The 22,941-nt window shown below is 42.6% G+C and overlaps 2 protein-coding genes and 1 pseudogene across 3 annotated transcripts; all 3 read right to left on the bottom strand.

Moving 5' to 3' along the window:
* Window positions 1–2,714: 2,714 nt before the first annotated feature.
* LOC306951195 (protein C19orf12 homolog) lies at window positions 2,715–4,028 on the bottom strand (the record flags this gene model as incomplete). The annotated part of the gene is made up of 2 exons (XM_079541637.1): window positions 2,715–2,980; window positions 3,869–4,028. The coding sequence occupies 2 exons, from the start codon at window positions 4,026–4,028 to the stop codon at window positions 2,715–2,717; spliced, it is 426 nt and encodes a 141-aa protein (XP_079397763.1).
* A 3,126-nt stretch (window positions 4,029–7,154) lies between these two features.
* On the bottom strand, window positions 7,155–9,100 carry LOC306950915 (protein C19orf12 homolog pseudogene; annotated as a pseudogene). The gene is made up of 2 exons: window positions 8,941–9,100; window positions 7,155–7,420 (listed from the first exon to the last, which is right to left on the bottom strand). The product of its transcript is annotated as a protein C19orf12 homolog pseudogene (transcript).
* Window positions 9,101–10,437: 1,337 nt separating this feature from the next.
* Window positions 10,438–12,207, bottom strand: LOC306951033 (protein C19orf12 homolog; the record flags this gene model as incomplete). Its single annotated transcript, XM_079541435.1, has 2 exons — window positions 10,438–10,703; window positions 12,048–12,207. 2 exons carry the CDS (start codon window positions 12,205–12,207, stop codon window positions 10,438–10,440), a joined length of 426 nt encoding a protein of 141 aa, XP_079397561.1.
* Window positions 12,208–22,941: the final 10,734 nt, after the last annotated feature.

The raw sequence follows: 22,941 nt of genomic DNA, 5'->3' as shown, positions 1-22,941 counted from the left end.
ATTCATTTTTGGGCAATCAAGAAGAATCCAAGAGATGAAGTGAGGATTTGACTTATCCTTCATGTTAAATGCAAGCAATCCCAGTCAGATCATTTGAACAGATTTGTCATGAGAGTATGACTGTCTAAAATCAATTTGCTTAGTGACTTTGAATAATACAATCGCCATTCCCTTTCACAAGATCTTTCTCTGAGTTTCGTAACAGATTTCCTATACACCAACTAAAAAGGAGAAAAGACATATTAACCATCATCACCTAGACAGTCATGATGTTTAGTCACCAAATAGCTGTTATCTGAAATACAAACTCAGTAGCTTTTTATATTACGTGTATTTAATAGAATGTCTCTTCCAAAGAAGAGCTAACCTAGCACACCTGAGTCCTCTGGAGCATGAGCTTTCCTCCCTAAGAAAGAGATGGGTGTTATCAGGAGTAGGAGAAAGCAGCCATTCCAACTCACCCATGTCATGATGCACTGAAGCACATATGGAAGGAGCACTGGAGTGTAAATTGTGAAAGGGAAATGCAGTTCTGCTAGAGCACAGTGGCCTATAATCAGACTATGGTAGATGGTATCACACCACTAGAGAAATTTCAAACATGGTAAGAAATAGTCAAATAATAATAAATAACAACTCAGTGCTGATACTATCACACCCCATTTTTTCTGTAGGTAATTGTCATGTCTCACAGCCCTCCACCAGGAGCTTGGTATTGTCACTGCCATCTCACCTTGAAGCATCTCACTGGGGAGCTGAATTACTGATCAAATCATCCAGCAAATTATTGCCATAGCAGATTAATCAGCTTTCTTAAGCTGCCCTAAGTCAACCAGCACAGCTCTTCTCCAAATCACTCTTTTGTTCAAAGTGAGAAGGTAATTACAGCACAGGCAGGGAAGGACGTTGCATCTAGAGGAAATGTAGCCACTAGTTTTCCCTCCAGAAGGTCAGAAACCCTATACAGACAGATATTCAGCACTCCTTCCTGTCAGCAGCTCACAAGTTGCGTTTGAAAGAAAGATGGAGACTCAGGTTTGTGCTTATCCTTCACCAGCAAAGCCCTGCACAGCTGCAGGTGTGCAATCCTGGAAGAACAGGGACCTGTCCTTAGGAAACTGCCAACGTGATGCTGATCTGTGTTACTTTGCGTACCAGAGTAAAAGGTTATTGCTGACATGGCAACTAAACAATCAGAGCTAAGAGCCACCAGACCCTCGTCTGTGGGGATGCACATACCCTGCAGAACCTCAAGTTTGAGGTTCAAAATAGCTCTACCTTGTGTGCAGCCTGAAATTGCTGTCGAGGTTCTCATTTCCAGCCGTAAACTCAAGATCAGCCTTTGGTATCTCTACATTGCTTTGCAACTTATTTGGATTTCATAGCAAACACTTGCCTTGCAGTGCGAATCTCTGAACGCTGCCACAACAAAAAGCACAAACTGTCCTCCTTCTCCTGACTACACATTTTCTCCCACAGTGAAAACTGTCATGCAGCTGCAGCAAAAATTTGTGCAGTCACAGCCCAATCATGATAATGATCATTTAAAAAAGCCTCTTTGCAGGGGAATGCAAATGAGTGCACATGAGTGCTAGTTATAGGTGGATTGATATTTGTAATCTAATACAATTTCATTTACCCCAACTTTTCACAGAAAAACACAGCTGTGTTATCCACAGAGGCAGCCCTGATAGGCTGAATTTAAGAATTAATCTACTTGCCACTAGATGGCAGATCTCAATTACTAATCTATGTTGGAATTCTGGGTTGCCATCAAATAATAAAGCAAGTAAATAAAAATAGTCTCTCTATGCTAACATACCTATTTATAATCATGTTTGCTTTCCATTTTTAAACCAGACAGTTAGGAAAAAAAATATCTAAAAATACACTACCTGCCAGTGAAAATCTAGCTTGATTCTTCACATCTTCACATCTACAACTGAACAAAATTAATAATGAAATCCATCACAGATGGATTATTTATATAAGTTCGTACATCTCCCCACAGCCACAATTCTAGTTGCTTCCTAAAACTGCTGGCACTGCTTTACCTTGTTTCCTAGGCGATGGCTCTATCTCATACTTAACCTGGACACTGCAACTGGATGGATTTCATTAGATACTCTCCCCTGCCTGTAGCTGTTTCCAGTACCATGGGATACAGTGGCAGACAGCCACATCGGTACCAAAGAAGAGTAACAGAGGGATATTAATGCATTCTTGAGCAGTTCTTTACGATCAAATCTGCTGAACAGTTATTTAATGCCCAAATCCTCTGATAAACCTAAAAGGCAAAAACTGTGGTGATCTTAACACAATAGAAGAGGGCTGCACTCAACAGTTTCAAAACAGTGTGCAAACCTTGTTACAAACATGTTGCTACCACTCTGAAAATAGGTACATGCCTCCACCCAAGAAGGACTCTGTACATCAAACCTAATAAATAGTTTCCTCATTGCCTTGAAATAAAGAGTGAAAAATTGGCTGAGATACTAAGTGCCCACTTCTTCAATCAATTCCTTTTCTCTAAAACAAAACAGAGACCACTGTGATGCTTTTCAGGATTTTTTTTTAAATGAAAACAGAATATTCAGAATCAGCTGAGAAATGAAAGCTACAATGACAATCCTAGTCCAAATAATTGCTACATCAGAGAATCACAGTTGTCAAAGTAAAATTCAACAAAATCTAGAAACCAGGCCCAAAAAGGTTTATTCTTCATACTTTATCTGTGCATTTAGCTCTCTGACTAAGAACCTTTCCACTGCTTTTGCCAGCAGAAACTTAAGGTCACCACTTCCCATGACAAGTACAGTCAGCTGAAAAATATCAATCCAGTCTATGTTCCTGACTATTGCCATGGCTTCATTGCAGAGTTTCTGCTGCTCCGCAGGAGGCAACTCCATTAAAATCTGAGGGACTGGCTTGAACTGTCCACTGGTCATCCAGGCACCAAGCAGTCCACCAAGTGCTCCTCCTAGAAAATGAAGAGAGATGTTACTGCCTACTATTCGACCAGAAATTCTAGAGAGACTTTCATCAATAGAGTTCACCTCCTCATTAGAAATCAGCACAGAGTTGAATGAACAAGGCATATCTATTTTCAGTGGGGTGATGTAATGTGACTTCAGTGACAGGGCACCTGTTAAACTATATATACAACACTGCTTAGTTCAACAGGTACAGAGGATACAAGTCTTTGCTATGGGACTCTGGCTACTCTCTCATGTTTAGAAAGAATTCAGTGTGGGGAGGAAAGACATTTAAGGAGTTCACCAAGACAGGGACAGGGAGTAGCCTTAAAATACAGAAACAGACATAATTTTGCTGCTCTTCTCCATCCCGTGCGTCTGCAAACACTGACTGTCCTACACTCCTGCCACTGCCTCAAGGCCTCCCATCTCCACTCCTTACCACTGTGATGGAGCAAAGCTCTCAGCCTGAGACTTTCTCTCAGTTATGTACCACACATCTGGCACTGGCAGGCCTTAGCAGATGGGAACCAGCACTCTGCCCACCTAAAGCAAATGAACATCTAACAGCTAGTCTGAAGGGCTCCAAGGAGTCAATACCTAAGCCACTGATCTGCATGCGCTTCCTCTTAAAAAGCAGTTTTAAGTCACCAAGGACACTGTCATTCTGAAAGGGAACACTGAAACATTAGTAATCGTAAGGCATTACACAGGCATTATGATGCACCACTTGTTAAAAACACTCATCTGAAAGGATGAAATGCAAAACAGCATCTTGTTAAAGCTCACTTGAATGAAATCTTGCCAATGCACTCACACTCACTAAGTAGACTTGCTGGTTTCTTCACTCAGTGAGCTAACCACACGTCTTATCCTAAAGCAAACACACTTACCTACAGCGATGCCACGCGGACCTCCAAGCAAACCGCCAGCAAAGGCAGCTATGCCCACCAGGATTGCTCCTTCACCAGAGTGCTTGACAGCTGCTGTCATTCCCTTCTCCTGAGCAACACGGCAAAGCAGTTGCATCATTTGATCCACACGGGTGGGCATCTCGGCTGCTTAAGGACCTGAAAAAGATGTTTGAGGTAAGTTTGACTGCTGCAAGAGGAACCTTGCTGCTTACAGCTCAAGAGCCAGCGAGACTGACACAGTACACTGCCAGAGCCAGGGCAGATAAACAGATAATTACTTTCTCTTTCATTTCTGGGAAATCTTAAGCTAAAGGTCTCCCATAAATGATTTATTTATTTTTTTTGCAGGCAAAAAGATAATGCTCATTCCAACGATAGATGAAGTCACAGAACAGAAGGGTTCTCTGTTGTTAAGACTAACTCAGGAGAATGAAAAAGAACAAATTAAAGCAATGAAAAACATAAGGAAGTTTCCATCCAGTTCTACAGACACGCATATCCTGCCATCTAGGAGAGGTTATTTGTTGACAATAATGACTAAATTCAAATGCAGCTCTGATTAAACACAGCGTTTCACATTACCAGGCAATGAAAAATGCAGCTTTGGCTTTGAGTGCACAACAGCCAAAGGATACTTTGCACTTTAGCAACTATTCTAAATGGCAGGCACACAGAGATTACAAAAATAATACCCTCCCCTCACATTGCTAAAGTCATCCCAATACCAACGAAACACTGATTCGGAGCACTGAGATCAGAGCAACTGCCATGAACAGAAATCAAGACTTTCAGCCCAAACAGCAGAGCTCATGAAGCGTTCAGTGTGAGAGGTGTGAAAGGACTCAGCGCAGAACAAGAGCACGCTTGTTTGTGACACAAATACCTTCAATGCCTTTCATTCTGCACAACAAACAAGGAAAGGTGTTGCTGGAAAAAATAAAACAATGCACACAACATGACTAAAAATATATTCACAAATACACAGGAGGCACAGAGTTATCGTTGTACTTGTTAACTTTGATACTATCCAGTAGCTGAGTCTGATTTTTCAGTCTCAGAACAGCACAGCGCATGTCATACCTTCACAGCTCAAACCAAGGCATTTTCAAGCCTTCCTACAACGCATCTCCTCTCTGCAAAGTTAAAATGAAGCAACAGCAAAACAACTTTCAAGTTAAAAATATCTACTGTGAAAATGGAAGGTTACTTCTGCACTAAAGAAGTGCCAGCCCAAAGCAAACACTGCAGTTCTTCACTGTACCACAGGTGCTTGGGTTGCTGTCAGGCTTCGGACACAGCAGTGCATGACAGTAACAGTGCGTGCTGGTTGGTGACACGTTGCATCCGTTGCCTCATTCAGTGAAGTTCAAGCTCAAAGCACTAAAAAACAGCTGCTCTGTTCTTCCTTGAGCACTAAGTAAATAAATAGTAGGAGTCAAAAATTGTTATCACCTTGACACTGTAGCACAGGAGTGTAGACAGAGGCAAAAGACAATGACCATTTTTTTGCAGCATTCCACAGAATGAACTGCCATATATCATTAACATACAGACATCCCATGCTAATTCCCCTACAGTAGACACCTACCTGAGCCTTCTTAATGTCAAGTGGTTGCTTCCTCCCTCTTGTATGCCCAAACTCACTTGAAATTAATAGCCAACTTAGTTTTTGTTCTTCTATCACTGGCAGTGATAGATTGTGTTTTAGACCAAACTGCAAACCTTGCAGCAAACTTATTGCTACCACTCTGAAGATAGGCACTTCTTACCATTTGAGAAGTTCTACATATATCATACTTTACAAACAGTGGTACAAACAACCCATTTCCTTCTGGTTCTACACCAGCTACCTGAAAACATGGGTACATTAAATTATATTGGCTAATTGCATGCTACTGTGCAACACAGAGCATGAAGCTTCTCATGAGCTCAGTGGCAGTGTTTAACATAAGCTAGATGGGCTCACACAGCCCTCTGAACCACTCTGACCAGTCTCCCCCTGGCACACATGTATCTCCTACTCCTATATACTGCAGCAAATGCCGAAAGGTTGCCATTAAAAGTAGTTTCTCATTTCCGAGTACATAATGAAAAGTATTTGAAAGAATAAGAAACAGAGTAACATACGACAGCACAGGACTGACACTGTCATTAATTAAGTTCAATTAATGGCTGTGACACTGGCATAAGCACCATAAATTAATTCAATATCTACCTTTGGTCCTCAATTTGTGAATGTGTAACATGGGAGTCACAATCCTGATACCTGCAACTACCCTAAAATCTGCTAGCAATCAGTTTAAATAACGACTGCTATCATAAGTTAACTGACACCAGAACCTTTCCTGTGACCTACTTCACAACCACATGCTAAGTTTTTTCAAGTCCATCTTTGAATGGCTGATTCCAAGGGGGACAGTCTCTCTCCTCCTGTTTCACTCAAATATCTGCTGCTAGTAGCAGCATCCTCTTCCAGAAGAGTCCATTTGGTTTGTGAAATAATCATAAAATGAGTATGAGTTAAAAAAAAATAATACTTTAGAACACCTATAGAGTGTATATGGACTTAAAAGAGAATTGTACTGTGTGTAACTGTGTCTGTCTGTACTGTAATCTGTCAAACTGAAAAAAACACTGATTTCAGGTATGTAATATGAAACTACAGAAAGATCAGAAGTGTGCACTGCCATTTGCTGCTGGCTTTCATTTCACTGAAAAAAACTAACTTTCAAACAACAGTCATTGCCCTGCACTCCAGGAAGAAAAGTACACCGTATGTATTAACAACAAAGTATTCCAGCAGAACTGAATTAGTCAAATCGAAACAACAGCAAATCTTGAGTTGAAAATTCTGCATTTAAAACTCAACTATGAGAAATGTCACCGCCCAAACATGGAGAGATCTTTATTACACGACTAAAATTATCAGAGCGGTATCACTTGTTCCTAAATATTAAAAAAAAAAAAAAGCACATCTACTCATTCTTCAATTTTTAACCTTGTTTCCTGTGTGCATTGCAATAAATGCTGAACAACTGGTTGGAAAATTAAGTGCCCAGTTCTTAAAGCAGCTCATCTACTGTAAAGCAAAACAGAGACCACTGTGATGCTTCTAAGGAATATTTTAATGAAGACAGAGGATATTCAGAATCAGTTGAGAAACAAAAGCTACAATGACAATACTAATGCTAATAATTAATACACTGAAGAATCACAATTGCCAGAATAAAATTCACTACAACCTATAAATCTGCTCTGAAAAGCTTTATGCTCCATACTTTATCACTGCACTTAGCTCTCTGGTGAAGTAATTTTCCAGTAGTTTAGCCAACTGCAGCTGCAGAAGATGACTATTCATTACAACAGCAGTTAGTCGAGCAAAATCAGACCAGTCTAAGCTCTTGAGTACCACAATGGCTTCAATGTAGAGTTTCTGCTGCTCGGCAGGAGGCAATTGCATTAAAATCTGAGGGACTGGCTTGAATTTTGCACTGCTCATCCAGGCACCAAGCAGTCCACCAAGCGCTCCTCCTAGAAAATGAAAAGAGATGTTATTCCCCATTGTAAGACCTGAAATTCCAAAGAGATGCTTCTTCAATGCTGTTCACCTCCTCAAATGATGATCAGAGAACCAAGGACTGTTACAGCTTTCTACATCAACAGAGGAACTCCACACAATCAAAGATAACAGTTTCAAACTCGGAATCAGAAATCAAACAACATTCCTTATGGTACTGGTCTCTGTAAGGCAAGCTCTGCTATTACATGAATCCCATCCCATGGAAAACATAGTTAACAACTGCCTTACCATTAATACAGAATCTTTTATTTCAGATCCCTGGTATGATCCAAACTTCCTGCTTCAGCAAAGATGCAGGATGCATCTGCCTACACCCATGATGTCCACACTTCAGAAGATGCTCATAGAGGCCAAGATCATCAACTTTCTTGGATTATTCAGACACATTCAACCTTTCTCCTACCAAATTAATACCCCACCAGACTTGGAGAAGAATCTCTCTGCCAGGCAGTATGGTTCCAGGCCATCAAGTGCAGAGCAGAGGGATCACATATAGATTATGTGGGTAGGACTGCTACAGCCAAGAAATTAGGATCACGGCCCTACACTGATGTGTGATATCTAATGGCTACCAGCCATACAGAACAGTGCTTTTCAGTGATTCACAATGCTGCAAAGAAATTGCAATTTACTCCAGTACCAGTAAGCCCTTCAGATTTATGGAACTGCTCCTAAGAGTAACGTGTACTCAAGGACTGATGCAACATGTGATTTCAGTGACAGGGCACCTGTTAAACTATATATACAACACTGCTTAGTTCAACAGGTACAGAGCATACAAGTCTTTGCTATGGGACTCTGGCTACTCTCTCATGTTTAGAAAGAATTCAGTGTGGGGAGGAAAGACATTTAAGGAGTTCACCAAGGCAGGGACAGGGAGTAGCCTTAAAATACAGAAACAGACATAATTTTGCTGCTCTTCTCCATCCCGTGCGTCTGCAAACACTGTCCTACACTCCTGCCACTGCCTCAAGGCCTCCCATCTCCACTCCTTACCACTGTGATGGAGCAAAGCTCTCAGCCTGAGACTTTCTCTCAGTTATGTACCACACATCTGGCACTGGCATGCCTTAGCAGATGGGAACCAGCACTCTGCCCACCTAAAGCAAATGAACATCTAACAGCTAGTCTGAAGGGCTCCAAGGAGTCAATACCTAAGCCACTGATCTGCATGCGCTTCCTCTTAAAAAGCAGTTTTAAGTCACCAAGGACACTGTCATTCTGAAAGGGAACACTGAAACATTAGTAATCGTAAGGCATTACACAGGCATTATGATGCACCACTTGTTAAAAACACTCATCTGAAAGGATGAAATGCAAAACAGCATCTTGTTAAAGCTCACTTGAATGAAATCTTGCCAATACTTGCCCCTTCACTTCAAATCATCCCAAGCAAATAGACTTCTGCTGCTTTTTTTTTTACAGTCAGTGAGTCAACCACACTTCATACGCCTAAAGCAAACACACTTACCTACAACAAGCCCAGGTGGACCTCCAAGCAAACCCCCAACAAGGGCAGTTGTAACAGTCACTATCCCTCCTCTACCAGAGTGCTTCACAGCAGCTTTCATTTCCTTCTCCTGAGCAACACGGCAAAGCAGTTGCATCATTTGATCCACACGGATGGGCATCTTAGGTGGTTAAGGTCCTGAAAAAGATGTTTAAGTTGACTACTGCAAAAGGAATAAAACCCTGTTACTTAGAGCTCTGGAGTCAGTGAGACTAAAATACACTGCCACAGTCCCTGTGGATAAACAAAAAATTACTTTCTCTTTCATTTCTGGGAAATCATGAGCTAACAGTTTCCCAGATTTTTTTTGCTGGCAAATGATGCTTATGGCAATTGTAAGTGAAGCCACAGAATAGAGCAGAGGACTCTGCAGTTTGGATGAACTCAGGAAAATGCACAAGGGTAAACTACAGCAATGAAAACTGTAGGAAAGTCTCCATCCAGTTCTACAGTATATCCCCTTTGACTTAAGAAATTGCTGGCCTTATTCAGCCTTGGGTATGTCTCCAGGACAGAGACCACACAGAACCTAATTCAGACATATCCATCGGGTTGTAGTTTACATACCTGCTATATATCTTCTCTATGTCCTACCTTCTGCCATAAATTAGGTACTTCTCACAACTTGTTTCTTTTCCACATCTTCTTCCATGCTTAAAACAGTTCATGCACTCTAAAGCCAAACACAGACCATTGTGATGCTTCTTAGGAATATTTTAATGAAAACAGAGGACCAGATGTTCAGAATTAGTTGAGAAACGAATGCTAAAACGATTATCCTAAACATATAAAAATGTCAGACTTGCCATTCTTCCTCACTCCCCTTTTTTAACCAGTCTCCTTGCCACACACTCCAGTTCTAGGATATTCCTTAGACTCTATTTTACCTGCTCTTCTAAGTTCCTCCAAACAGGTATTGGCTTCTCTTCTTACAGAAATGAATTCCCAAGAATTACAAAATAAAATGTGACAAAAAATCAAGCAAGGCTTGAGGTTTGTGAGTTCACAGTAGAAATAATTTCTTGCAACTATCCCTTGTAATACTCAGATGCCAGGTAAAATTCTTCCAAGTGCCCTTGACACCTCAGCATTCATGCCATACACAGAAGAAGTTTAAAGCACTTCAACAAACAGGATTACATCTCCTAAATAAAATACAAGGACTTTGAAAATTTTACCCAGTGCTACATTATATGGCAAGAGAACCAGAATTCCCTTCAGTGATCTTGAATTCAATCCCACCACACAGTACTTCAAATAACACAGCAAGGCAGTGACAGGATAATACAATAAACCAGTAATAACTTCTGTTAAAAAAAAAAAAAAAAAGAAAAGCAAGGTAATACTTAGATCTGCCTACATTTATAACTAGTAAAGCTAACTAACAATTGATACATTGAAGAATCACAACTGTCAGAGTAAAATTCACTACAATCTAAAAACACACTCTGGGAAGATTTATTCCCCATACTTTATCTCTGCACTTAGCTCTCTGGTGAGGTAATTTATCACCACTCCTGCCAACTGCTGCTGGAGATGGCCACTTCCCATGACAAGTGCAGTCAGCTGAGCGATATCAGTCCAGTCTAGGTTCCTGACTATTGCGATGGCTTCATCAAAGAGCTTCTGCTGCTCCGCAGGAGGCAACTCCATTAAAATCTGAGGGACTGGCTTGAACTGTCCACTGGTCATCCAGGCACCAAGCAGTCCACCAAGTGCTCCTCCTAGAAAATGAAGAGAGATGTTGCTCCCTATTGTTAGACCCAAAATTCTAGAGAGATGTTCATCAGTAGTGCCAACCTCCTCATTAGAAATCCGTGCAGAGTTGAATGAACAAGGCAAATCCTCTTTCACTTGGGTGAATGACGATCAAGTACCAAGAAGAGTTTTTGCAGCTTTTTACATCAACAAAGGAACTCAACACAATGAAAGCTAACAGTTTCAAACTCGAAATCAGAAATCAAACAAGATTCCTTATGGCACTGCTCTCTTTAGGACAAGCTCTGCAGTTAATGAATTTTACCCTATGGAAAACACACTGTTAACTGCCTTGCCAGCGATCATTAACACAGAGTCTTTTACTCCAGATCCCCAGTATGACTCCAGCATACAGCTGCTGTAGAGATGCACGTTGCAGCTTCCTACACCCGTGAAGACCAAACTTCAGAAGGTATTCACAGAGACTAAGTTCATCAACTAGTTCAAGCTAGTTCAAAAGGCTCCGAAGAGTATATACCTAAGCCTCTAATTTGTGCATGGTTTCCTGTTCACAGAAAAAGGAGTTTTAAGTCACCGAGGTCACCATCATCCTAAAAGGGAACACCAACACAGTAATTATCACAGAATCACAGAATTCTAGGGGCTCCAACGGACCTCTAGAGATCATCAAGTCCAACCCCCTGCCAAAGCAGGCTCCCTACAGCAGGTTGCACAGGCAGGTGTCCAGGCAGGTCTTGAATATCTCCAGAGAAGGTGACTTTACAGCCTCTCTGTGCAGCCTGTTCCAGTGCTCCGTCACCCTCATTGTAAAGAAGTTCTTACACATATTGGCATGCAACTTCCTATGCTCCAGTTTATAGGCATTTCCCCTTGTCTTGTCCCCACAGACTGCTGAAAAGAGGGTGGCCGTGTCTCTTTGACTCCCACACTTAAGATATTTATAAACATTAATCAGGTCCCCCCTCAGTCTTCTTAGAGCTGAACAGACCCAGGTTGCTCAGCCTTCAGTACTTGCTGAGGGTGGACACTATCCCTTCATCAAGGTCGTCGATGAAGATATGAAACAAGACTGGACACACCACCAACCCCTGGAGAGCACCACTAGTCACAGGTCTCCAACTGGACTCTGAGCTGCTGATCATCACCCTCTGAACTCAGAGGGGTGAGAACCATTACAATGCACCATTTCTTAAAAACACTCATCTGAAAGAATGTAATGCAAAATGGCATGTTATTAAAGCTCACTTGAATGAAATCTTGCCAATACACTCACCCCCACTAAGCAGACCTGCTGCTTTCTTCACTCAGTGAGCTAACCACACGTCTTATCCTAAAGCAAACACACTTACCTACAGCAATGCCAGGTGGACCTCCAACCAAACCCCCAACAAATGCAGTTGCACCTGCCAGGAGTGCTCCTCTACCAGAGTGTTTGACAGCTGCTGTCATTCCCTTCTCCTGAGAAACATGGCAAAGCAGTTGCATCATTTGATCCACACGGATGGGCATCTTGGCTGCTTAAGGACCTGAAAAAGATGTTTAAGTTGGGTTCTGCTATGGGGACAGAATCTTGTTGCTTATAGCTCTGGAGCTGGTAAGACAAACAAGACACAGGCACAGTAATAATGGAAAAACAAAAAATTACCTTCTAGTTTTTCTCTAGAAAACCGAAAAGTTTATGGTCAACAAATCTAAATGAAGCCACAGAATAGAGCAGAGGACTCCGTTGTTTGGATGAACTCAGAAGAATAAGCAAGGGCAAATTACAGCAATGAAAAATGTAAGAAAGTTTCCATCCAGTTCTGGAGTACACTCCCTTTGCCTCAAGCAATTACTGGCCTTATCCTGCCTTGGTTGTGGCTCCAGGACAAAGATCAAGCAGAACTTCATCCAAACATAACCTGTAGAGTGTAGTTTGCATATCTGCTATATATCTTCTCTTTGTCCTAGTTTTTGCAGTAAATTAGTTACTTGTTGTTACATTCACTTCTTTTCCTAATTTTCTTCCATGTTAAAAAACTTCAACGCCAACTGCAGATGGTGAAGACTGGGGTGCTTAAAGCAAAGGTTGTCCACAGTGAGCAGTGAGAGCCAGTGAGCAGGAGGAGCCAGGAGGAAGGAAACAGACTTCAAAAAAGCTTGGAGGTGGCAGCTGACATTGGGAACCTATGGGAGGCTCTAGAGATACGGAATCAGAAACACAGGGTTCCTGTGAATGGCAGGATGGGACTTCAACCAGACAAGAAACACAACTCTCATTTGTAGAAGGAGGCAGAGGTGGGAAAGGAACAGTAGGAAAGAACAGACAGGGCAGGAGAATTGCTTCCTTGGAAAATCTCATCCAGCAGGGCATGAGCTGACAACTTTACAGGGCATTTTCTTTTCCCAGCTGAAATAACTGCATACTAAATATTAAAGAATATACTTGTCTCTGTACAGTTGGTGACAGCAAGTGTAGCGAGAGAAGCAAGAGGCTACAGGAAATGGCAGAATAGCTTTGAGTATGAAAAAAATCCCCAAAAAACAAAAGCAAATTACTGAAGGCTGCCCTGAAAAAGATAGTACCCCTATTTTTGCACCCAATGGATGCATACTATTGAGCCAGGAACAAAAAGCACACCTTTTGGTAACTACTTCAACTTTTTCAGACAACCATATATTGCCATCTAGGAGAGGTTATTTGCAAAAATCCTGACCTCTGACAAATGCAGCTCTGATTAAACACAGCGTTTCACATTACCAGGCAATGAAAAATGCAGCTTTGGCTTTGAGTGCACAACAGCCAAAGGATACTTTGCACTTTAGCAACTATTCTAAATGGCAGGCACACAGAGATTACAAAAATAATACCCTCCCCTCACATTGCTAAAGTCATCCCAATACCAACGAAACACTGATTCGGAGCACTGAGATCAGAGCAACTGCCATGAACAGAAATCAAGACTTTCAGCCCAAACAGCAGAGCTCATGAAGCGTTCAGTGTGAGAGGTGAAAGGACTCAGCGCAGAACAAGAGCACGCTTGTTTGTGACACAAATACCTTCAATGCCTTTCATTCTGCACAACAAACAAGGAAAGGTGTTGCTGGAAAAAATAAAACAATGCACACAACATGACTAAAAATATACTCACAAATACACAGGAGGCACAGAGTTATCGTTGTACTTGTTAACTTTGATACTATCCAGTAGCTGAGTCTGATTTTTCAGTCTCAGAACAGCACAGCGCATGTCATACCTTCACAGCTCAAACCAAGGCATTTTCAAGCCTTCCTGCAACGCATCTCCTCTCTGCAGAGTGAAAGTGAAGCATTTCACAATAAAAATTATCTACTGTGAAAATGAAATAAAAATAAAATGGCTGACTCCAAGGCATCTCTGTCTTTGTGGTATACAAGCACGGTCAACTCTGAACAAAACCTGCCCTTTGGGAAAGGCAGCAAGAAAGATCCACAGCTCCAGAAATACACAATCAGAAATCCTTCAGACAGCCACCTCCTCTCACTTCATTCATCTTCATGCCAGCCCAAAGCAAACACTGCAGTTCTTCACTGTACCACAGGTGCTTGGGTTGCTGTCAGGCTTTGGACACAGCAGCGCATGACAGTAACAGTGCGTGCTGGTTGGTGACATGTTGCATCCGTTGCCTCATTCAGTGAAGTTCAAGCTCAAAGCACTAAAAAACAGCTGCTCTGTTCTTCCTTGAGCACTAAGAAAACAAAGACCAAAATGTACCGGTGGTACAACTCATCCTAATCTTGGCAATGGTGATGTTGAAAAATGAGAAGAATAAGTGTTTGTATTTGGTTTGCTTAACAATAGGTGAGCTGCTTTCCATTTAGAATGACACTGACATGAGAAATGGGAGGACAACTGCTGCAGAACACAGTTCTTGCTCTCTATGAGAAGAAAATGAATGTGTGAATGCCCTGCTCCACCTTAGCAGGATCTCAGGCTAAACAGCTTGAGTGCTGAAACACATTTACTTCTTCTCTTTAGGCTAAATCTAGGGAACTCTTGCGAAGATAAGGAGGGCAGAGCTGCTGTTGCAGCATAATGCAATCCCCCTAGAAGTTACAAGATCACAGCGAGCAAGGCTTCGAGCCTTCCTGAGGATGACTGCCAGCCTTCACCCAACAACCACCAGACAGAGCCCAGAGAGCCCTCCCATCATTTTGCAGCAATGTGCAAGAGGGTGGAGCAGTTCAAGCTCCCGGGAACTCAATGCCTATGTAACCCATTTTGGGGACGTGTGATGATGAAAATGCACACGCTTTGCCTTTACACGTACAGCTGTGTGCCCGCCCGCTCGCTGTGCATCCCCATGCACCAGGCACTGTGTTAAAGGAATACCTGCCTGACACAACTCATGGCCAAGTTACTCTGTCGGATTTCTTGGCTTCAACGTGAAATGATGCTTAATGAGCAAACAAACCCAGAGCTGAAGGAAGCACCAGGTTTCTGTAGCGTGCAGAAGCTGGCCAAGCTTATAAGAGCCGGTGAAAGCCCGGCCACGAGCACTTCATGCCTTAAAAACAAGTCGGATCCGCCCAATTTCTCTTTCAATTTACAAACTGCGCGGATCCTTCTTTCGATCCCCGGCAAGGAGCGGCCCGTCGGACACATCCGCACGGCTGCAGCCAGGCACAGCGGCCACCCCTCCAGGCCCACGCTCCGCTCCCGCCGCACCGCGGCTCCCGGCGCCGTCAGCGCCCCCCCCCGCCGGGCCCGGACCCGCACCGCCCCCATCACCTTCCTGGCGTTCCTGACCGCCCCCCCCCCGAGGCGGCCGGCACGCAGCGACACCCGGCTGAGCGATGCGGGCCCCGCGCGGCCCTTCCGTCCCTCACCCCTCCCGGCCGCGGCTCCTCCCTCAGTCCCGCTTATCCCCGCCGCGGCCTGCTACCTGAGCCCGCGGCACGCTCGGCGCCCGCCTCCGTCCAGCAGCCCGAGGCCAGGCTGCCGCGGGGCCGGCAGGAAGCGGCTGCGGCGCGGCCGGCGCCGGGGGAGGAGCGCGGAACTCGGGGTGACCCCGCGCGGCGCGGCCGCGGAAGGGGAAGGCGGCGAGGGAGGAAGGGAGCTGCGGCCGGGAATGGGCTCGGCGCTGCTTTCCCCGTGGCGAAATGCTTAGCCCGGGGTAGGCATTAGGGATCGTTCCTCCGCCGCGTCCTAGCGACGAACCCAGCCGGCGGCCGGGGGGAACCGCGCAGGAGCTTAGCAACGGCCCTCTGGATATTATAAGGATGGCAGCGTTTCCTGCGGTGTTCTCAGCTCCCGGCCCCGGCCGGACTACTAGAAAAAAAGAGGAAGGCTATATGCCACAGAATATGATTAAATCATAGAATCACGGAATTGTTTCAGATGGAAGGGACCATTAAAGGCCGGCTAATCCAATCTGCGTGCACCGAACAGGGACACCTATTGCTACATCGGGTACTCAGAGCCTGGTCCAGCCTGACCTTGGGTGTCTTCAAGGATGGGGCATCCATCTCTCTGGGCAACCTGTGCCAGTGCCTCACCACTCTTATTGTAAATAACTTCCTCATGTCCAATCTAAATCTCTCCTCTTTCAGACAGTTTCCTCTTGTCCTGTCCCAGCAGACTCTGCTAAAGAGTCTGTCCCATTTTTTCTTACAGCCCCCTTTTGACAATGAAAGGCCACTCTCAGGTCTCCCCAGAGCTTTCTCTTCTCCAGGCTGAACAGCCCCAGCTCCCAGCCTGTCCTCATAAGGAGGTGTTCCATCCCTTGGGTCATTTTTGTGGCCTTCCTCTGGACATACTTCAACCAGGTCCACATCCCTACTGAGGACTCCACATCTGGATGCAGCACTCCAGATGAGGTCTCAACAGCAGAGAGCATAGATGCAGAATCACCTCCTTGCCCTTGTTTTGGATGCAGCCCAGGATACAATTGTCTTTCTGGGCTGTGAGTTCTGACCCCTGAGGGACACCACTTGTCACTGATCTGCATTGGGGCACTGAACCATTGACCACCACTCTCTGGATAAGATCTCACAGCCAGGTCATCCATCAAATAGTCCACCTGTTAGGACTGGTCCAGCCAGCTGCATTTAAGAGCAACTCTGCATTCCTTTAATCTATGTTTATTTCAGTCATTGGTTCAGTAAAGTACAGCATGCTAGTCTGATACAGCACCATATGTAATGAAACAAGTGATGAGCCGAAGCAGTGCTAAACAGCTGTGTCACATATGGCTCTAGAAATATCACAGTTTCTTAACGCCAGCACAGTCTTTAAAAAGTTGCTGCCTAATGTTAAAAAAGCTGTTGTTTTCCAAAGATGGATTATTGTGAGGCTTTTGTTTCCCTGTCAACTAAGTCTTTATTATGATTTCATCTCTGATTTAAAGTAAACCATTCCTCCCCAACCACTCCACCAGTTCCTCGTTGAGAAGATGAAAATTCAGAATGAGGAAAAGAAAACATAACTTGCAATTTTTGCCTCTTTCCTGTTGTTGCACTGGGGACTTTTTAACCTCCCTGTACTTTATATGATCACATAAAATAACTCTCTGTTTAACAACTCAAAATGTTACAGGTCTATCGGTACTCTTGATTTTTATGATTTGGATGTAAAAGCAAATGTAATTCCTAAAATGAAAAGAACCAAGCTGCCACATACATTTTAAAAAGTAACACCCCAAAATAGCAGCTGTAAGCAGCTTTCCAAAGAACAAAATGAAGAGCAATGAAGCATGCAGAATATGAAAAAGGGCATTTTTATCAATCCGTCCTGAACTGAATAATTAACTCAGAACTCCAGTTAAGGATAAATACTAGTAATTTATTAGGGCTGCATCATCTAGCCTATGAGCCTACATTTTTCCTAAAAGTTACTATACTTAAAATGTGGGAGAACTATGACAAATGTATCCTCTAAGGCTACAAGTGCTGCTCTAAGACACACTACACTCTCCAAGAATTTCTGCCTGTTGAAATTGGAGTTGGCCATTGTAATCACTTGGATCCAGATTTCTTCCTGCATGTAGTTACTAGTCAGTACCTGTTTTCCTTACCGAGCATCAGCCTCCACACATGAATCAGCACATCACACAGTCTACCAAACATCCTGTGAGTTTTGGTGTAATAACTATGTTTACAGAAGCCCTATTTTCAGTCTTAGCGATGCAGGAAGACCCACAGCAGTTCCTCCTGCCCACGTTTACTGCCCGGCTGGCTCCATCTGGTGGCTGTCCGACCACCAGCCATGGGTATACGATCACAGCGCGCCAAAGGGGAAAAAGTGATCTCGAGTGACAGAAGGGATGGCTCTATTGGCTGAATTCTCTCTTGCAGGATCGTGTATTGTGGAATCACTAATTTTTGCATGTATTTATCCCAATTTCAACATCCAGACCTAATAAATAATTAGAATATGGGATAAACATTCGTATGTGTTTTGTATTCTAGGAATTGGTGGAGTGAGAGCAGTTCAAGGTAGTCCTGCTGTGACTCAGATCCCACCATGGATGTCGCTGTATTCACCACACTATGCTAGGCTCTTAAAAGTAGTGATGGCATTGCTGTTCATAAGTAGCAGTTCTCTTTGTCTCTTTATCCGCATTCACTGTCTAACTTCCTTCAGTGGGATGTTTTGTGCCCTTTTCCCCTTTAAGTTACTAGGAGTTTTGAAAGCAATCAGGAAAAAAATATTCCCTTTCACTCCCTCAAAGTCTTCAAACACCCATACAAATTGTCTGTCAAAAGCATACCTCAAAAACCAACTGAGTAGCAGCGCACAGGCAATTCTGTTTTAGTGAGCCACTTAGCAGTTTCCTGCCAGAAGTCCTTCCCTAGCATATGGCAGAACCCAAAATAACTAGAGACAAGTCCAACATGTCCTCAAAGTGTTCACTGTGTATTTTCACAGCTTTTGACATACTAGGAGATAGGCCAAGGGGGGCCAGGAATGATTTCATCTGGAAGTTGGCTGCTGCTGCCAACAGACTGATTCATTCTGGCTTCCAGCCTGCTCTGTACAGGGTCTAGAGAAAGTGTCCAGCAGAAGCAAGCTCAGTGCTGGAGCAGCAGTCCCAAATACCTGATGCAATTATCTGAAATCCCTGCTACCTCCACAGGAAGCCATGGCAGATTTAAGATGAGGCACTTAATCTTGTTGGACCAAAAAAAAAACTGAAGCCACTTCTCTAAATTTTCTTAAATGCCTGAGATTCCCTTGGAAAACACCAGCATTAGGCAGACTTTTATTTTCAGCTAGTTGAGTTTTGTTTTTTTTCTTTTCTCTGCAATCTTTGTATTTATCACTATTATAGTATCAGGACAAAGACCTTGAGGCATGTGCAAGTAATACAGATCCACCTGTTGTGGAACTTACTTTAAGTTGTGAAGCAACTGAAAGTACCAATGAAGATTTCCCTTTCATGTCAGTATGTTAGCTTGGATACTGGAGAGGATGGTTTAATTCAAAATATCATTCAAAGCAAATAGTAAAATGAAAAAGGAAGAAATCCCATGTGTTTCCCAGAATATGTGATGGGAATGGTCACAGAGAAGAAAGGGATCAGAAGATGTAACAAAAGAGGTTTCTAATCATATCCAGGTCTAAGAGGGTAAGAGGCTTGTATCAGTTCTCCCCAGCTCAGCTGTTTAATGTCCAGGGTTCTATACCTCTATCTCTCCCTAGATGCTATAAAATCACCATATGAGTGCTCTGAAGGGTCACAGGAAGAAGCGTCTGTTCTGAAAGAGTCTGCCACTCCTGCTTCATATTATAATTCGATTTTTTTCCTTCCTGAAAACAACACATGTAAAATGCTCAAGTTCCTTACATCGCTTTCCAGATTACCTAGCAAATTGTGAAATTCACAAATCAAGGCACAACCTACACTGAAAAAGAAAATGAATATGAAAGTAATTCTATAGCACATAAGCTCTTGAACAGAGCCAGGCTTTCCCAGTAAGGGAAAATCTGCAACTACAGAATGGCTGTTTAAAAGGAACTGTGCTTTCTGTAGAACTCTGTGTAATGACATAAGTAAAAGAAATCCTAAAACCAGTAACCTAGCAACTTTTACCTTATTAGGTAATCTCATCAGGTACTCTTTACCTCAGAAACACGGGTGTAAATAACATAGTGAAAATGACAGTTCTTACCCAACTCACTATGGGAAGGCACGATAGCAGGCTAGAGATCCACTACGAGCAAAGCATATGCTTGATGGCAAATCTTTTTCCCATTTCCTACATTAGATATTCATCAGGGTCTGACTTCTAATTGAATGCAAATAAACGATATAACAGGTTTTTGCATATGAAGTGAAGTTCTATAACATCTGTCTCTTCACAGCCTTTCAATGTACCTTGTGTGACATTAAGCAGAGGAGAGGTTTGCCTCATCAGCTTGTAGGAAAGGGGACGAATTTGAAGAACAGTGTGAGTGAACCAAATCATTCTGCTGCTCGTTTAAGAGGTGCTTCTTTGGTCTCTCTGCACACACTCCCAAGTGGTGAAGTGACAAGTTTGCCATAATCAGTTTCAGTGCCAAAATGATGGAATACTGGTAAAGAAGGTCACAAAACATTATTAGTTACCTTGTATCATCTCATTCCTGAAGGATGATCTAAAAATATAGACTACTTGTTTGGAATATAGTGTATATTCACAGTTAGCATTATCCAAGCAAGCTGTTAAATATATTTAAAGCATATCCTTAATTACAAACAGCATACATATCTTCTGATCCTTTAGAATCACTATAATAATCATTCATGCTGTGTTTTTTGTTTCCCCAGGAGTCTAATTCAATAATTATACTTACTGGCACAGAACAGCCATTCTGTGACCTTTTCAGAAAAAAATAATTACAATAAATTGAAACAAAAAAGTTAGTATCCCAAAATTAGTCTGTATATTTATGTTGTAGCACATCTGAAAATGGAAGGAAAGTCCTAGTGAAAAAAGCTACGTAAAATATCTTGCGAGGCTTCCAGAGAGGAGCTAAAAACAGAATTCCCTACCACTTCTTCTCTCCACTGACAGATCACTCCTTCACAGAATGTATGCATCTGACTTTTCCCCAAATCTCTCATTAAAGAACACACAAAACAGACAAAGTTCAAAATCCAATCTAAAACGTGCGCAGTAAATTCAATTAAGTACTCTAGTAACAAGGATGAAAGGATGATATTCAAAGATGTCTGAAATGACTTCAGTGAAATTTTCACACTCAGTACTATTCAGTGGTTTAGAAATCCATACTGTAGCCCAGTGCTTGCAGAGCCTGAGAGCATTAAGTTCAGCTACATAAAATTCTGGCCACAAATATACAGCACTCTGGGGACACGAAGACTGGGCTAATTATAAGTCCCATCAAAGTCCAGGGTCCATGGCCAACTACACTTCCAAATTTACACCATCACTGGTGATGAAAGAGAGTGACTTTTACATAGCTTCCTGTTCTTCTGGGAATGGAGAACAATTCTCTTTCGTCTTCTGGTTTGAATTCTGATGATTTGCAGGCAGAGGGATGCTCAGATTCACCAAGGTGGTACAGAGGGAAGGGAGGAGAGCAACAGGCACAGATTGCACTGCCCCATTTTCTCATGTCATGTGCTGGAGGCAGCACGATGGAAAGGTGAATTTGAATCACTCTGTATAATGACAGACCAGATTCAAAGCTTCCAGAAGCCACTGAAAATACTCAAACAGGTTATAATGGGATTTTCAGACTTACACAATTTAGCATGCCACGTTTCAATACCATATCCTGAGCTACCTCTCTCCTTTACTTGCAATCATAAAGTGTTGCCTCTGTGACTATGTTGTCTAAAGAGTTAATGCTAAGCTAAATGAAGCACAGCAATGTATACGCCATATTTACAGTTGTTCTATGACATGATCTAGACTTTGGGAAAAAAAAAACAAAACCCTGGCATAGGACCACTCTTTACAAACTTCAAAGGAGCCTTTGCATGCTTTCCATAGGCTTCATTTTGGGAGCCACTGTCTTAACATTCCAAAAAACAGCTATTTCTGCAGTAAATGATAAGCATTCAAAACCTGTAATGAGTCTAATCTATAAAGAAGGGCTTCTGCCAGGCTGCTCTACCTACAACAGTGTGCGCATATACAACCATGAGATGCAAGAGCCATTGGAGGAGGAAACACTGACCACGCAGATGACCGAATGCTAGAAAGGGAAAGAACTGAGCAGCCCCTGTTCTGTGATAAGTTCCAGGGGATCTTTTATTCTGCCCTAAGCAGACAAGCATTAAGTTCTCCAAAGTCTGCTGAAAAGACTCACAGCAGGATGTGCCAATCTCTGTACCATGGAGGAATAAAAGGCTAAGATTTCACTGCAATTACAATAAGCCACTATCCTTAATTTCTGTCAAACAGTAGATGTCTCTCTTTGCCAGTAGTTGAAACGTGTGTAAAATGTTGTTAGGGTACACATCCACAGCTAGCATTATTCCCTTTTTTTTTTTTTTCCAGCTTACATTCCCATCATGCCTTGTAGAAAAAATCCACGGGGGATGAAAGATAACACCGAGTCCAAACCCTGAGAACAGAGCCCCATGAAAGCAACAAATTAGAAACTCTGCTGAAGAGATTTTCTTCAGAAAGATCACAGGTCCCATGCTTTAGTCATGGCCTGTTCCTTTGCCAGCAGGTTCAGAGAGTGATCTGTGAGAGCTAAGTGATTTCTTTCAAGTAAGCTGCTCACGATGACTACAGAAACCTCAAGGATTACAGTACACAAACAATGGGAGAAAAGCTGCTTCAAATAATACATCCAGACAATGGAGTTGCCGTTATGGTGGCAATGCAAAATATGGACAGGGATTTAAATGAAACGGGTGATATCTGTATACTTCGGAGGGCTCACGTGTGCCAAATTTGGCAGCATGAGTGCTCATATTGCTTGTTGCTCCACCCCTTGAACAATGAGGCTAAACCCCATATGTGCAGGAGTTGGTAGAGCACAAGCAGTTCTGCTAATCACACTGCATGCAAAAGCAAAAAGACAAAGGGAACTAGTAGTGCTTAGACTAGCATTGGGGAAATAATTAAGCATGAATGAAATATTGTATGTGGATTTGAAATGAATGCGAGGCATTCTTGGAAACAATTGTGCTGTTTCAGTTGTGCTGCTTTTCCCCCTAAGTTTCACAAAGTAATTTGCATGTCATTTAAATAAATACCATAAATTATTGCAAACTTTTTGTTTTTATTTACATAAAACAAAATACTCATTTCCATTAT

The sequence above is a fragment of the Tetrao urogallus genome, assembly GCF_951394365.1.
Source record: "Tetrao urogallus genome assembly, chromosome: 12".
Classification (NCBI taxonomy): Eukaryota; Metazoa; Chordata; class Aves; order Galliformes; family Phasianidae; genus Tetrao; species Tetrao urogallus.
Note: the sequence above shows the minus strand (reverse complement) of the source record. Positions and strands in the feature narration are given on the sequence as shown.